At 43.8% G+C, this 17,466-nt stretch overlaps 1 protein-coding gene across 1 annotated transcript in view; it reads left to right on the top strand.

Annotated features, from left to right (window-relative positions):
- The first annotated feature begins 2,335 nt into the window (after positions 1-2,335).
- The window catches only part of LOC149322091 (meteorin-like protein), a 36,063-nt gene continuing 20,932 nt past the window's right edge, over positions 2,336-17,466 (top strand). The window contains exons 1-2 of the mRNA XM_089534316.1: positions 2,336-2,646; positions 13,095-13,483. Of these exons, the coding sequence (XP_089390442.1) occupies positions 2,438-2,646; positions 13,095-13,483 (598 nt within the window). The 5' untranslated portion in view covers positions 2,336-2,437. The remainder of the gene's footprint in view (positions 2,647-13,094; positions 13,484-17,466) is intronic.

The raw sequence follows: 17,466 nt of genomic DNA, 5'->3' as shown, positions 1-17,466 counted from the left end.
TAAAGGGTTGATCTTACACAATGCCCTGGATATTGATAAGTGTGTCTGTGTGTTTGTATGATATATGTTTTAATTTGGTTTTAATTTTTTTCTGATTGTTTAACTGTGTTTAAACTTTTGTATTCTGTGGATTTTTAACAATATTTTTTAACTGTTATAAGTTTCAATCTGGGGAAAAAGTAGGAGAGAAATTATTATTATTATTAATAACAAAAATAATTAATAAATTGCTGAGAAGCAATCAAAACCAAATGAGTACAGTTGGCCCTCCATACTCACGGATTCAACCATCCACAGTTTGAAAATATTTGTTGTTATTGTGTGTCTTCAAGTTGTTTCTCATGCTGGCCCTAAGATGAACCCATTATGAGGTTTTCTTGGCAAGTTTCACAGAGGAATTGCCATGGCCATCCTCTGAGGCTAAGAGAGTGTGACTTGCCCAAGGTCACCCAGTGGATTCCCCCCCCCCCCCCCCCCCAAATCTGAGAAGCAAACCTTGCTTCTGTCGTGTTATATTTTACTATTCCATTGTATATCATGGGACTTGAGCATCCATGGATTTTGGGATCGGGGGGGGGGGGGGGTGATGGTCCTGGAATCAAACCTCAGCAGATACCAAGGAACCACTGTACTAGCCACCTTTCCTTGAAGTGAGGACAGGCAGGGGCAGCTGCCAAGAGCAGTCAGGACAGGCAGTGGCCTACCAGGGCTTGGTGTCACCCAGTGCAGAGAGAGGCAGTGGTGGGGCAAACCTCCTCGGCCCCAAAGGTCCATTTTGGCTCCGGCATGGTTGCAACCACACTAACTCCCCAACAGAAGGCAGCCATTGCCACTGGAAGGGGCAATACCAGTGCCCTGGTGATCCGTTTGGGCTCTGGCTTGGCTGCAATCATGCCAAAGCCCAAACGGAAGGGACTGCTGTGGCTATTAGGCAAGTGAGAAAGGAATGCAACACTCTTTCTCACATGACCAGCAGCCATGCAGGTGTACCACCCCACTGGGTGACACCTCCCTCTGTGTTATCACCTGGTGCAGTCCACACACCCCTAGAGATGCCACTGAGGACAGGGTGAGCAGTCATCCTTCTCTTTCAAGGACACATCCCACATTTCAACTTTCTGTCCAGGAAGAATTCCACATTGCCCTCCATTTTGAGCAGGGCTAAGAAGCATGGATTTACAGTTCTATGAGTTCTTTTAGCTTTCATTCGGTCATGTCCTCGGTTTTTTCTCGAACGTTCTACATTTTGTGGTGTGCTTAGGACACCTGGCTGACAAGATGTCCTCCTTTTCCAGCCTTCTGTTCAGGAGGAATCCCACAATGTCCTCCATTCTGAGCATGACTAAGCAGCATGAATTTGCATTTCTAGGCGTGCTTTTAAGCTTTTATTGGGCCATGTCCTTCATTTCTTTCGCTCAAATGTTCTACATTTTGTGGTGCCTTCTCCTCTTTGCCATTTAGGACATCTGGGCGCTGTGTCCCAGGGTGACCAGGGGTCTGCCTTTTCCAGGACAAGTCCCACATTCCACCCTTCTGGCTAAGAGAAATTCCCCAGTGCATTCTCAGCCTGACATAAGAAGCATGAATTCATATTTATGCTTTTGGCTTTTCTGGGGTCATGTCCTCCATTGCACCTTCACTGTCTGGGAGGCATTCCTCAATGTCCTCCATTTTGAGCAGCACGAATTTACTCTTGTGCTTTCAGCTTTTCTGGAGTTGTGTTCCCATATACCACTGAATTTCATGCTAACAGTTGTGACGCAAACAACTGGCCAGATTAAAAAAGAAATCATACCTTCAAATCACAATATCATACGCATAACCTAAATGCCATTCTCATGGACATGGTGAAGATTTGGTTAAAATGTGAGGTTTTTAAAGAGGGGAAAAAAATAAAAAGAATATTTTTGTTTTTTAAAAAATTCAAACTATAAAAAAAATCAAATTATTTTTTAAAAATTTAAATTTATTTTTTTAACAATCAAATTATTTTTAATTTTTTTGGAAATGTTGACTTTGATTTTAAAAAAACCAAACAATCCTGGTTCCCCTCCTTTCTTCTCCCACTGAGCCCCCCCCCCCCCCTTAAAAGCGTTTTCAAGAGCTAATCCAGGCCAAAGCCAGGAGGTTTGCTTCTGCCCCTGATCCCCTGGCAATCCCTGGCTCCCCCATGTGCTGCTCAGCAGCAGTAGTCCCTTCCAGGCCAGCGAGGCTCCAGTCCGGGTTTTGGGGCGGGAGGGGGCGGGAGCGGGATGATGCTCCCTCTTCCCTCCCTGCTCGGCCTGAGCCTGGAGCGCAGAGCCAGCGCTGGCTCAGAGAAGGCAGAGCGCTGCCTTGCATTGCATGACGTTGCCTTGGGTCTCCTCCCGGCTGGCCATGTAGCCTCCCTCCTGGCTCTCCTCTCCAGCCCTCTCTCGCCCATCTGCTGCTGGGGACCATGCGGAGGGAGAGCAGCGGCAGGGGCAGCGGCGGCAGGAGCGGCGGGGTCCCGGGGCGCCCGGGGCCGGTGCCTCTGCTGCCGGCGGCGCCTCCGCTGCTGCTGCTGCCGCCCTCCTCGCCGCCGCTGCTGCTGCTCCTGGGGCTCCTCGTCCTCGACCGGGGCTGCGCAGCCCAGTACTCCAGCGACCTCTGCAGCTGGAAGGGAAGGTGAGGAAGCAGGGAGCCCCTGGGCGCCCCTCGACGCCTCCTTTGGGGCTTTGTCCGGGCAGATCCCCGCCACCCAGGGATGCCTGCCTCTCTCTCTCTCTCTCTCTCTCTCTCTCTGAAGAGATTTGTTTGAGGGGGGTTGCAATGGAGGATGGAGGAGCACCCCCTCTTCTCCTCCCGGCCCCCGGAGGGGGATTCTGACGCCCCTTCGCTCCCAGGGACCCAGGGGTTTCAAGGGGGCGCCGAAGCTCCACAAGGGATTCCCCCCTTCTATCTCAATGGGGGGGGGGGAGAAGGACGCCTAGAAATGGCGGGGAGAGGATGCGTCCCCCCCCCCGAAATGGACACCGAATGCCGCTTCTATAGAGTTCCCCCTTTCTTTCTTTCTTTCTTTCCTTCCTTTTCTTTTCTTTCCTCTTTCTTTCTTTCCTTTCCCCTTTCTTTTCTTCCCATCTTTCTTTCCCCCATCCTTCTTTCTTTTTCCTTTTCCCTTCCTTTTCCTTTCCTTCCCTCCCTCCTTTATTTTCTTCCCCTTTCCTCCCTTTCTCCCTCCCTCGGAGGACCTGTGCCTTTGCCTGGGGCGGGGGAGGGAAGGCGACCGACCGGGCCCTGCATCTCTCTCTCTCTCTGCCCCCCCCCCTCCCCTTAAGAGGCCAGGGCTTCCCTCTCCTCCTCCTCCTCCTCTGGGCTTTTCTTCTCTTTTTGCACCCGAGCAAAGTTTAGTCCCTTCAGGAACGAAACGGAGGGGGGCATCGTTCTCCTGGTCGTCAGTCCGGATTGACCCCCCCTTTCTCTCTCCCCTGCCCCCCCTCTCTCTGGCTCTGACGAGGTGCGAAGGAATCAAAGGGGGGGAGCCTTAGTTTTGGGCTGATTTCTGGGGAGGGGGCCAGGAAGGGGGGGCTGACATTCCAGGCCTTTGGGGGGCGAGCCCAGGGTCGCCAAAGGCCAGGGACAGCAGGCCAAGGGGGCAGCCCCCTCCACATCTGGACAACCCCCCCCCCCAAAACCCCACCCTAAGACCCCCTCCTTGCCCAGTCACCTCCTGCCACCTTCACACTACCATTTTCAGTAAGTCCTTTCCACAGGGCAGAGATAATGCCCCAACAAACTACAGTGCCCAGAATTCCATAGCATGGAGCCACGGCAGTATCAAACCGGATTACCTCTGCAGTGCAGTTGTGTGCCCTGGCCACAAAACTGCAGCTCCCAGGATTCCGTAGGACGAAGCCATGGCAACTAAAGCAGTCTCAGGCTGCATTAACACTGCAGTGTAGATGAGCAAAGTGGACAGCAAACTTGTAGTGGGCAGGGGCAAATGGCTCCCCCTAAGGGTCCCAAGGTGAAGGAGGTGAATAAACTCTTCTAGAGCATGGCCACATTGCCTGAAAAACCCATAACACCCCCCCACACACACACACAAGTCATGCCAGCCTTCAACTTCACACATTTTGAGATTGTTTGCTGTGGTTGTGTACCTCCAAGTCGATTTTGACTTAAGGCAACTCTGTCATTGTGTTTCCTTGGCAAGTTTCTTCAGAGGTGGTTTTGCCATTGCCATCCTCTGAGGCTGAGAGCGTGGCACCTGCCCTGGGGCACCTAGTGGGTACTGAAATTAACCCCCCCTCAAAAAAAATCACTGGAGTACATTTCCCCTCCCTCCTTAAACTGCAGCAATAATCCAGTATGACACCGCTTTAGTTGCCATAGAATCTGGGAACTGTAGTTTGTTGTGGCTAAATGTCTCACAGAACTACAAGTCCCAGAATTCCATAGCATGGAGCCGTGGCAGTAGTGGATTATTTTTTTATATTTTATATCTTGATAGGATACTGACACATATGATAAAAACGAGTTACTGAACTACAATTAAAAAAAGACAAATACAACGTAAGATCAAACACAGCATAACAAAACTGGATTATTTCTGCAGTGCGTTTGCACAGCCCAGGTTTGCTTTGAAACACTGATTGGGTTTCTTTGCTTGTTTCGCCTGGACGGCTTCAGAGCTCTTTCTGGAGCCTTGTGGTGGAGAAGAGAGAGGGGGGAAAGCAGTCAAGATTTGAGACCAGAGGACTTGGCTGTGGGTGCCTTGGGTAGCTTTTCCTTGGAAATGCTAACACTGACGTGTCTTGGAGAGAAGAGAAAGAAGAAGAAGGGGGTGGTTCACATCTTGCTGGCCTCCATCCTCTGGAGTTCACCTGCTCTTGTACAACTCAGATTGCCAAAGATACTGGGTCTGGAGTCAGTCTGGTTTCTGTGTTCCACCTGTGGCAGACCGTCATTGGTGTGGCTTTAGATTTCGATCAGCGTTGTTGCGCATGGCAGACTCTTGCCCAGTAATTCCTTGGCTGCCACAGCTATGCTAATAGTTTTGGTTGTGAAATCTTTAGAACTCCTTGGCTCCTCCATTCTTCCCTCCCCTCCTCTCTGCCCTTTAATCCTCTGCAATAATTTTAATGTGCCTTTATGGTTTTTCAGAACCTTTTATAGATCATGCCTCTGAAAAAGTCATTCAGACATGAAACTGTTGCCAAGTGAAGTACACCTGAAATTTATATTTGGCCACTTTTGGGGGCAACTTTCTGGAGGGTTGTATTAGACTTAATGATTATTTTAAGTTATGGGGTTTTAGAACTGACTTGGAAGAGTAGATTTACTTTTTACAAGGAATGAGAGTGGTAAAAATAGGATTTTGACCCATTCTTTTTAGTTTGTTTGTTTGCTCACTTGCAGAGGGATTAAGGAGAGGATCCAGACATACCTTGGAATTGTTTGTTTTTAGGGGTGGAGGGAATTCAAATAGCCATGAACTATCTCCATTGTCAAGACTGGTCACATGTCATGTGGCAAAATATTTGCATTATCTGGGATGATAATGGCTCAGAATAGTGGCATGGGACACTTACTGAACAATGTTTGATGACTTTAAAAGGCTTTGCTTAAAACAGTGTTCAACTGATTGGGAATATCAGTCAAGTTGCTGATAATGTGGTTTGCTAAAGCAGCTTTGCATTTAAAAGACAATCTGTAATTCTTAATCTGTGACCCTAGTTAGACGTAACTTCAGTGTGGTTTACTTTTCTTACTCAGTATGTGTAGAAATCTTAGAGATTTATCACTAAGTCCTACATCCACACTTTCCATTGCACATCTACAATTATACTTGTTTCTGCACCTACACCTGGTACAGTCCATGCAAATGTAATGATAAATATTCCAAATCATTCTGTAGGGTAAATAGTTCTTCCTATTACACCAAATGAAGAACTGAAGCTCGCTGGTACTTTTCCAAGAGGTGCCTCATAACCACTGAGTCTGTAAGACTGAGCTGAAATTTGCATTTCTGAGGTCTAAATCCAAAATTGCTTACTGGACAAGAGTTGGCACTAGTTCAAGAGAGAGGTGGTCAGCTTGTGGCCCTTTCCCAGATGAATGTTGTACTGCAAGTCCCAGCAGTTGTAGCCACAGCAGCTAAAGATGAGGAATACTGGTAGCTGGAGTCCACCATCATTTGGGGGCCCACTCCTGATTTTGAGGCTTTCATTTGGGCGCGTTACATACCGCCGGATTGCTGCAGTCTCCCGCCACTGCCACTTGCAGCGTCCAGGAGCTGCAGCAGCCAAACTGTGTGGGTCCCGGATGCTCCGAGGAAGGAGCGCGGAAATCGTGCTCCTTCCTGGGCCCCGGAAAAGATGACGTGAGGCACTAGTTGCGCACTCGCAGCATCACTTCCGGGGCGCCACATGCGGATGCACAGCGTCTGCTACGTCAATATGGCAGTGCCCGTATGAACAGGGTGCCGCCGTTTGTTACTGGGACGTCCCTAATGGCAGTCTGTAACCCGCCATTATCTCTTTAAAAAAGCCTAGCATTAATGCACAGCTTACCACATGGGCCAGCATAGTGTAGTGTAGACATTTTTACAAGGGAAGAGGAATAGCTTTGTATTACTTGTTCCAGCTGTGGAGTGGATAATGGAAAAAGCAGTACTGGTGAACCAAATTTTGGTACCTTAGTTACCTGCTCATAAATTTAGACATAGCAACAGCTAGGCAGGACAATATCATTCTCTCTCTCTCTCTGGAAACATTTGGGGAGAGTGTCTTGCCTTAGGTGATCTCACAAATCCCTAACAGAGGTAGGATCCAAACCAGCAACTTCCTGGTTTATATTTCAGTCTTTCAGCCATTATCCTAAGCCAGCTCTCATTAATATGTTACTCTGCTGATGAATGAAGTCTCTCTTCTGGGCTTTTCAGTGCCCTGAATGCCAACCACAAGGGATATGTATGAGCAACATGACTCACTTCCCTGTTGCAGAAGTGACCCAACAATCCCCTCCACCCCCCACATCTGTCATCAAGTATTTTAGTTTCAGGGAATGACACATTCTTGCTGACACTTACAGTTTCACAAGAAGAGAACATCTGACTTTGAAAGGGGGGGGGGGGGATGAGATGAAGCTGATCAAAACAGGTGGCCCTGGGCTAAGCCATTCTGGTAGACCAGATACTTTATGGGGGGAGGCAAATATCCCTGGCCAGTCAAACTAGGACTGGGAAAAGGCTGCTGTCTGAAAGTATAGATTGCTTTTGGCTGATGTATGGGCCTTCAGATACTGTTGGATGCAGCTCCAGTAAATGGTTTCGAGTACACAGTAGGTTTTAAGAAACTTTTCTTATTGCTGTTGTTACATGCCTTCATGCCATTGTGGCACACCTGTTTTAAGACTTACTTGTCAAGATTTATTCCAGGAAAGCTTGCTATTGCCTTCCTCTTAAGGTGAGAGAGGAATTGAACCCTGTTTTCCTGGAGTCCCATTTCAGCATTCAAACATCACCATGTTGGCTCCCAGTTTCTCTTATATTTCAAAATTAAATCAGCAATAGTTGCTAGTCATGATGGCTACATACTAATGCCAGCATTGGGGACATGTTCCTCTGAATACCAGTAGCTGGGAGATGAGAGTGGAAAGATGCTATTGTCCTCCTCTCTTGCCTGCGGACTTGTAATAGGTATTTGGTTGGTGGGAATCAAGTGGCTGGACTACAGAGGCCTTTGATGTGATCCACTACTACTCTTTGCATGACAGTAAAAAGATAAGAGTAGCGGTAGCAGAAACTGAGCAGGTCCATTGAGGACAGGAAATCTGAGAGATGCCTCATTCACAGGGTCACCAGAGATTGAAGTCAACTTGAGGGCAATTAACATGAACAAAGCAGGAATGGAGATCTTAGGCCTGGAGGCTGAATCTAGCCCTCCTGTTCTGGCCTTCGGAATTCCCCAAGTGACTGTGTGCTCTTTCCATCATTTAGTGGTTTCCCAGGTTTTCTATGGAAGTTTCCCCCATTCTAAATGGTTAAGTGCCCCTCCTGGGGTTTAGTTACTGCCAGTGAGTGATAAGATAAAATATGCTTGCCATTCCTGGGCCCATTGCCCCACCCGGTACTGGAATCCCATCCCCACAACTTCTCTGAAATTGCAATTGGCTCTTAAGCTGAAAAAAACCCTCCCAGCTTTGGTATATGAGTAATAAATGGACCTTTGATTTTAAAATCCAGTGATCTGCTATTCCTAGGTTCATTGTAGAGACACCATAAAAACTGGAAATGACTTGAAGGCACACACCACCACCACCACAAGCTGGTGATGCTACAGCCCTTCCCAGACATCGCATAATTGTTGCTTACTATCTGATGTTCTGTTGTTGACTGTATTGCTATGTACTGTATATGTATTATCCTACTTGTGAGTATGTATTTTCCCTGGATAATGATTAACCTTCCATTTTGAAGCCAAACCCTCCCTCCTGTCCATCTGCCTTGGTCCAGGCCTCGGAGGTTGAGAGGAACTGCTGGACCTCTTACCCTTTCCCGTCACCACTCCCTTCTCCCTCTGTGTCATGTCTTTTTAGATTGTAAGCCTGAGGGCAGGGAACCGTCTAACTAAAAAGATTGCATGTACAGCGCTGTGTAAATTTACAGCGCTTCATAAATAAAGGTTAATAATAATAATAATAATAATAATCACAGAGATGGAAGGAGAACTGTAGTGATGTTCTAAACTCTAGCAGACAGAGGAATGGAATTTGAAAACAGAAAAACCAAATTCAAAATCTTGGTCTACATTGAAGTTTTTTGCATAGCTGTGGGACGTGTTTTGTTCCCGGAGCAACAGAATTGTTGTGAGATTAAATGTTCTCCAGCCCATGTTCTCAAAAGAATCATGTTTAATGTGTGTATACAACAGTTCTTAAGAATTTGTGTGGTTTTTTTTAAAGCTTGTTAACTGCCCTCAAGTTGACCCCAATTCATGGCTACCCTTTGGATGAAATATCTCCAAGACCCCCTGTCCTCCACTGCTCTGCTTATGTTCTGCAAATTCAGATTAGTGTCCTCCCTAAAGTCTATCCATCTAGTGTGAGGTCTTCCTTCTCTTTCTCTTGCCCTCTACCTTTCCTTGCATTATTGCCTTTTCTAATAGGTTGTGCTTTTCATACCATTCCTTTTTTGTTTTTTAAATTTTGTGGCAATCAGATAATTCCTGAAATTATGTGTTCTTTCATGTCCAAAACATTATCTTACAATTGCTCCATTATGAATGACATATCACTGTATTAATTCTTTTCTAAAAGTAACTTTCCAGCATGTTTCCCCACATCATCCCACTGCTGTATCTAACCAAATCTGTTTTAGTTAAATCTTTCATAGTTAAAGAGAAGACTCACAGAACCTCTCCCAAGATATCTAAAATACTGAGCATACTCTAATATACTGCCAGACCTCCTTATGGTATTTGGCTCCGCTTTGCTCCAAACCCTCTGTTTGCCTTTTTAAGTTGATCCATTGCCACAGCAGGGTTTTCTTAAAATCACCTGTAGTCCTTATTAGTTATAAAGTAACAGGTTATTATATCTCTTTAACTATGGCTTTATATGTTCTGTTTAACTGTGAGACATAACTAAAACAAAATGAGGAATTACTTCTTATGTATTAATAACTGGTTATATGAAGAGTTTTACAGTTTCCGTTGTGCTTCCTGGGGGGAAATGATACTTGTAGTGCATCAGGTTGGAAGGCAACTTATACTTTGTATCAGAGAGTGGGAATAAAGATGCTTCAATTTATATCATGGAGCTGTACTTGGAATGGCTGCCCACCAACAAATCCATGAAAAATGGTCCATGGATATGTTTGTTTTATGCAAGCCCATCTTCATGTATAAAGGTACATTTATACCACAGAAATAATGCACTCTGACACCACTTTAACTGCCATGGTTCCATTGTACAGAAGCCTGGCATTTGTAGTTTTGTGAGGCACCAGCATTGTTTGGCAGAGAAAGCTAAATACCTTGTAAAACTACAAATCCCAGGTGTCCACAGGATGGAGCTACAGCAGTTAAAGTGGTGTCCAGCTTCAGTGTAGATACACCTGACAACAGGCACTGGATCTCCCAATTCCCCTTACATAGTAAAACATAGTAGATATTCTGGAAAGCCTTTTTAATTGTTTTCATGTATAAAATGAGTTATGGGACCCTTAAAAATATGGATGGGTGCTTTTGCTGGGGGGCTTGAATATGCAGTCCTTGTAAATAGAAAGAATGTGGATTGTTAGTGGGCCAGGAATCCAGTCTGGAGCCTCATTCCTATGTACAGATGAATCGGTGTGCGATTCGAATCGATGGATTGATTCAACAGTGGAGCGTGGTTGCCCTGCTCACATTTTTCCATCTAAAATAATCTCCTTTGGTTCACATTCATGCATGAATAGATTCAAAATAGACCCGCTCTAGCCGGCTGAAGGACAAATTTAAATTGATTCCAATCCGCATCTGGTTCACACTTGCATGGAATCAGTTTATCAAAAAAGACACGGAAGAAATCAGCGTAAAAAAGACGCGGGTTAAATGGATCTGGTGCATTGCCCCCCTCACCAAGTCGCTTCAGCGATTCGATTTAAGTGGGGACCAGGGTCATGTTAACCGAATTGCAATCTGATTTAAAAGGTAGTGGGAATGAGGCCTGGGTTAGTTCAAAAAAATGAGATAGCACCTGAACTGTTTAAAGTGCTTCACTCCCCCAAAAGAGATTCAGTCATTTAGATAAGCCCCTCTACAGTTCAGAGTAAAACCAGGCCTGGATTTGCTGATCCACTGACACGGGGACCACCAGCCATGCATTTTGGGGAATAGCTGTCTTGTTCCTCAGTATAGTTAGCAATGGATGTCTTCATTGCTGTTTGGCAGAAAATGTGACTAGAACAGTAAGGAATGTATGTTTCTGTCCTCGGTCTTCTACATTGGATATGTTAATTTCAGGTTTAGTGCCTCTCAAATCAAAGATGTCTTTCTGTCTCCACTTACTGTAGTGAAGAGCTTATAGCTATAATTAGGTCATAAATACTGAGCCAGGTCAATTTAGGATTTTTTATTTAGTGTACCAAGCATTCCAAGCCATCCGCCCAGTAGGAACCTTAATATATATAATAATTTTCAGCTCTTGTCAACCCTGCTTTCCTGTCTTTATGGTACTTTACGTACTCACTTTCCTTTCCCAACAAGAAAAGCTCATAGCTACCCACTAGTGCATAAATCCAATATCCCTATGTCAAGATCACTCCTGCAGAAACTTCAAAGCAAAATCCCTATTCTCTTTTCCAATAAGATGATACTTTCCCTTTTGAATTCCTTTAATCTCTCTGAAGAGCAAACACATTTTGCAACTGATGAAGCTTCAAGTGGTATGCCATTTGGTCTTTGCACTGTTCTTTCACTCATATCTTAATCACACACTAATTTAGAAACTTGCTCCCTTGATGTAATCATAATGCAGTTGTTACCACAGTGTAGGCTCTCAGGAACCTGGAGGGTTTGGGGTCTCAGAATTTTCTTTTTAGTGTGGGGTTCAGGTGAGGAACATATGCTGATGTTAAAAGAGTGCTTCTGAACATGTTTGCTTTGCCCTTATTGAGAAATAAGATACCCACGTTTAAGACAGAGGAGTGGGGCTCTCAGGTTCTACTAAGCAACAGCCCTGAGAAGTGGACTGTAGTTTCATTTTCTATGTTGTAAATGGTGTTGACATGCTACTCTAGATCCATCAGCTTCTGGGGGTCTGAATTTGTCTGAGTTAATATCCTGCCACAAGCTCACCTTCACATTGACTCATGCACTGCCTACTGTGCTAAGAAGGCATTTGGAGCTACTGTGGTTTTAGTCTTGGACTAGGATTCTGGGAAACTAGAATTTGGATCCTTGCTCAGCCATGGAAACCCAGTGGGTGATCTTGGAGGTTATACTCTGTCAGCCTGAGAGGAAGGTGATGCCAGGCCTCCTCTTAGTAAATCTTGCCAAGAAAACCCTGTGGTATGGTCAGCATAAGTCAGAGTCAAGTTGTAGTCACATACCACGACTACCACCAGACCACACTGGTATTTTGAGGCCCCATCCATAATACACAAGAAAATTTGATTCTTAAATACCCAATGTCCCATTGAGAAGTGCATTTCTGAAATATGTCAAGTGCTTCCTTGTGCTGGGGGACAAAAGCATAGAGGTCAAGAACCAACCTCTGCTCCCACAAGCCTCTGTGCTCTTGATGTGGCTTTCAAGATTATTTAGCAGTTTATGTTTGCAGACAGTATTATGATGATGATTAAAATATGCATTTCTTGGAGCTTCCTCTTGTAACCTTTGAACAGAATGTTGTATTGACATCCCCAGTAATGTCTGTCTCTTCACCCTTAAATGGAAACCATATGTTCGCTTGTATACTTCCTATTCTCTATCCCCCTGCCATAATATATCCCACAATTAATTTAAATGCTGGTTGATCTTAAACATAATGTGTTTCTTTGTCTGTATAACAGCAAAACTATTTGACTTTGTGGCTTTTACATCATTTTTGCTTAATCAAATTTTCATCCAGTTTATCTTTACTATGATTCTATACAAGAATCTGTATGTAAGAAAAGAATACTTAGAATAACAGGTCATATGTTGATGTGATTGTAGTACAAGGTTGGTGCAACTGCAGTACATGGCTGGATTTGGGGCTCAGTGTTATATCCTCATCCACAGATTTCCTGAGTGTTTCTGTCACTTAACTTCTGCATATTAAAGTGGATAGCCGGAACCTCACCAGTATCATGCATGGTTTCAGTTCATGGACATTATTGTTGTGACCTTTTGAGTTGGATGCCAGCACTTTGCGACTCTGTGATAAGCCACCTTATACTCTTATTTTTTTAAAAAAAATTCTTTATTGATAACATACAAAAACAACATATACTCTTGAGGTCTGTCTGAAACGGTATTTCACTCCAGAAATTGTTTCTCCAGCTTCCATACAAATCCCTGCAAATGTTATTATGAGACACAGATAGTATTGCCTTAAAGTAACAGAACCATCTTTATAATAATATCTCTTGTCTTCTTTCCCCTCAGTGGATTAACACATGAGTCTCACAAGAAAGATGTTGAACAGGTCTACCTCCGCTGTTCTGAAGGATCCATAGAATGGATGTATCCGACAGGAGCGCTGATAGTCAATCTGCGGCCCAATATTGTATCTTCCTCTTCCAAACATTGGACTGTTTGCATAAAGCCTTTCAAGGACTCCGCAGGAGCAAATATTTATTTGGAAAAAACTGGAGAACTCAAACTGTTGGTCCGAGATGGAGACCATAGCCCCACCAGAATGCATTGCTTCAGCTTTGATCAGGGCGGACTCTTTGTCGAAGCTACCCCTCAGCTGGACATTAGTCGGAAAATTACAGGCTTCCAGTATGAACTCATAAACAAGGGGACGGCATCTGATTTGCACACGATTTCTGGTGAGTTCTGAGATGGTTGACTGCAATTGGACTTGGTTGTGTAAGAATAATATGCTGGGTCTGTAGCTCATCAATTTTTCAGGCTGTTCAAAATATTTAAAAAGGTAGGGATAAGAAGTTAATTTAGTCTCAGAAGTGGTTGATGACATTATATGAATTCTATGAACTGAAAGCTGGCTCTTCAGATACAATCATAGTGCAGATGAGTTTAGTTAAATCTGAGAACTTTAAAAGCCAACAACTTCAATGTTAATTGCCCTTCCACCAGATCAGCATTGCTTGTTTCCGAGAACAACCTGTTACCAAATTGTGTTCAATGTAGTATTTCCTAGGAGGAGAGCAAGTTACTAGGTCCTCTGTCTGCTTTCAGCCCCTCGCCATATGTGCAAATGTGGATTGTGAGTTGGGCCCCAAATCATGGTGATAACACAAATTATTAAAAAAGGACGCCATGCCTTGTAAATTCAGGCCTACATCATACATGGTCAACTTTCTGTGTAAGCTTCACTTCCAAATGGGAAATTGCACATATCCAGGTGTTAGAATTGTACTTAGAATTGTACACACCTGTTGTGTGTGCAGTGGTTGAATGGCAAGCAGTTCAACCAGATATAACTCCTGGTTGGCCAGAGGCTCTCTGCCTCATTCCATCCCCTTTGTTGTGCTTTTGTTCCTCTTATATTTATACCTGTTTGTTGACCTAATTACTCATTGTTATGAAGGAGTGGTGTTTCCCCCCACTCCACCCCCAGGCCTGGGTCCTGTCTTACTGCTTTCTTGTCACAATCTCACCACAGTGATGATGGTACAATGATATGATGCATATTTTCATGCTGTGTAATTAGCATTGCCCTGGTGTTCCAGCTGACATTGTACACATGTCAAATGCTTTTTTAAAAAACCCACAAAACATTTGCAACTTTGTGTGTGTGTTGCTTTTACTTTGAAACTGTCTTGAACTAGCAGCATGGCACAGTGAATACAGTCAGTATTCATTCAGTTGGTATACACTCTGTCCATTCAAGCATCCACAACTTGAAAATATTTTTAAAAATATAAATTCCAAAAAGCAAACCTTGATTTATATAAGGGACACCATTTTACTACACCTCTGTATCTAATGGTTCTTGAGCATTGGCGGATTTTGGTATCCATGGAGGGTCCTGAAACCAAAACCCAGAGGATAACAAGGGCCCACTGTACATCTTAAGGAGTAACTTGAAAGGCATGGATGCTCTTTATATAGAAAAATTATGTAGTGCCCAGCCAGCATGGTCACTGTATTTTGGAAGTGGTGGTTTCAAAAGATAATATATTTGTAATGAATGATCAGAGAACTTTAAGAACAATCAATGATTGGAAAGTTTTGCAGAATCGAGCTTTAGTCTGTCAGATACAAAAGTTGATGTTATTTTGACTTGCTGGCTGTTACTTGATTCTGATGAGACATGGTTATATGTATCTGTGAGCACGACTTAAAACTGGGTTTTACACAAACGTTTGCTGTGGATGTGTTTTCTAAAAAAGCCTTCCTCCCATTTGTGCATCAGTAACTCTTCTTTTGTTATTCTTGTCTTCTGCAAGTTTTTTCTCTTCTGTAAAGTAATGTTGGCACTCTGTCAATTCCAAGCCTCTGATAATAGACATCTGCTGTTGGGTGACCTTGCATCTGTAGCAGCATCCTGATCTACATCAGCTGTTACACCAGATTACAGTTCCTCGCACTAATCGATAGGTGGCGCATTTGCCATTTTGACTAAATATTAAACATTCTCTTCAGAGCTGTAGCTCTGAATTTGCTGTGAGTGATATTTTGAAATAGGGAATGTTAGGATCTTAAATATTTCTGCTGCGACTACATCACTGCAATAGAATTGCAAGCAGTTCAATCCAATACATGTACTTCAAATTAAGTCCCGTCAAATTTAGTGACACTTTGTTCCAGTTAAATCAATATGGGCTTGCAGCCTTAGTATATTACTACATACATAGTTTAGTGGACCCATGCTGATTCTGTGTTAAAATTCCAGCTGATTATTTTTCTCCTGTCAGACACCAAAGTGTTATCTTTGTGTGTGTGTGTGTGTGTGTGTGTGTGTGTGTATGAAATGCCATCTTTCATATCATGTTTTATTGTCATCTACTTTAGCTGGCCAAACCGCTTGGGTGATTGGGAGAAATGTGATATCTTCCTTCATATTTCTTTCCTTTAAATGTCAATTGGGTATCATGTTGGGCATCTGCTGTTGTTGTTGTGTGCCTTCAAGTCATTTCCAATTGATGATGATCCTAAGGCGAACCTATTATTGGGGTTTTCTTGGCAAGTTTCCTCAAAAGGGGTTTGCCATTGCCATCCTCTGAGGCTGAAGGTCACCCAGTGAGTTTACATGTTCGAGCCAGGATTTGAACCCTGCTCTCCAAAATCCTAGTCCAAAACTCAAACCACTACACCACACTGGCTCTCTTTGAGCAATCTGTCAGCATTCACTATTTATGTTGTTTAATTTATGCATCACCTTTCTCCCAGCAAGGGATTCGAAGTGATGTACAGATGTTTAGAACAAAGTTTAGCTACAATCTTGTTTTGCATGAGTTAAAATACATTTAAACAAACAATTATTTTAGAAAAGCACATAGTTACAGCTGTTTAAAATACGTTTAAATAATAATTAAATGATAAAGAGTTAGAAGCGCGCCACACCATATGAAAAACACTCTTTTTCCACATAATTTAGGCACCAAGGCCTGCCTAAATAGAAAGGTCTTTGCCTGTCAGCAGAAGGAGAGGAGGGTGGGGGCCAACCAGACCTCCCATGGAAGGTATATTGTTTTCCTTTTTTTAGTTTCTGAACTAGAACCTACTGCTTTGTTTTTTTTTTTAAAAAGGGCCAAAAATAGGCTAGCTACAAAGCAGGAATGGTCAATATCTGTGACTCTTAGTTGTTGTTGGACTGCAACTCCCAGAACAGGCAATGATGAGGGATGCTGGAAGAGCTAGTCCAAGAGTAACTGGAAGATTACAATTACTGTATTGCCTTGTATTAACTTTTTCCTGCAGTCATGGTCTCTCATCAGCACAATGGCTGCACTTGTTCTTCTACACCGCAATGATATTTTTGAACTCTGCTCTGTTCTTTTTACTCCTCTTCTACCCTAGCTATGATCAAAGCTCACCAGTCATCTTATTAATACTTTAATTACTTACCATGCCCCCAAAATCATGACATTGCAGAGTGCATCGATGCATAAGCAAGCCGTACTTGGCAGAGTGCCAGGGATTTAATTAGTGGATCTGGCATTTTATTAGTTTACACTTGCTTTTCTGCTCAATCTGGGCTTTGCAAATAATGCCATGAGAACTAAAGTTCCCAAGCAAGCTTCTGAGAGTAGCAGTGAGTGAACAATGTACTTCAGACTTGATTCTTGTTTCCTTGATGCTTAACCAACCCAGTGCTGTAGCATCGTTTGTCCACATTTTCTGTGATCTCCTCTAGCAAGTTCCAAAATGGGAATTGCAGCACTGATGTAAGTAACAACCCTGTTAGAGTAACTCTGAGACTTGCTATGGCACAAACTTGATAACTGGTGAACATGTAAACACACATTGTTGTGATAGATAGAAACAGGACTGAATTAATTTCCAGTGTGAATGTGCCTTACTTTGATTAATGACACTGTATGCCAGGAGGAAAGTTGAGGATATGTTTTTTTTAGATCAGCCATGTCTGCACATTGGCTGTCTACTTGTGGATTGTATTCTTTGCAGTTCCATAGGTCAAAAACATGTGCTGACCCATCACTGGAGTTACATAGGTGGGATACAGACTGCCCCTTTGGGGCAGCCTGCACCTGCTCCTTTCTCTGCCAGATTGGGGCCTGAGCAGCCACAGCGGCAGTCCTGGAGGCCCCGATCCACCATTTTTCCAGGTCTCGGGGAAGCGGCCAAATGCCGCTTCCCTCAGCCTAGAAAGGGGTGTCCTTGG

Source organism: Sceloporus occidentalis, unplaced genomic scaffold, assembly GCF_023333645.1.
Source record: "Sceloporus occidentalis isolate IW3139 unplaced genomic scaffold, rSceOcc1.0.p SCAF_1, whole genome shotgun sequence".
In the NCBI taxonomy this organism is placed as follows: domain Eukaryota; kingdom Metazoa; phylum Chordata; class Lepidosauria; order Squamata; family Phrynosomatidae; genus Sceloporus; species Sceloporus occidentalis.
Note: the sequence above shows the minus strand (reverse complement) of the source record. Positions and strands in the feature narration are given on the sequence as shown.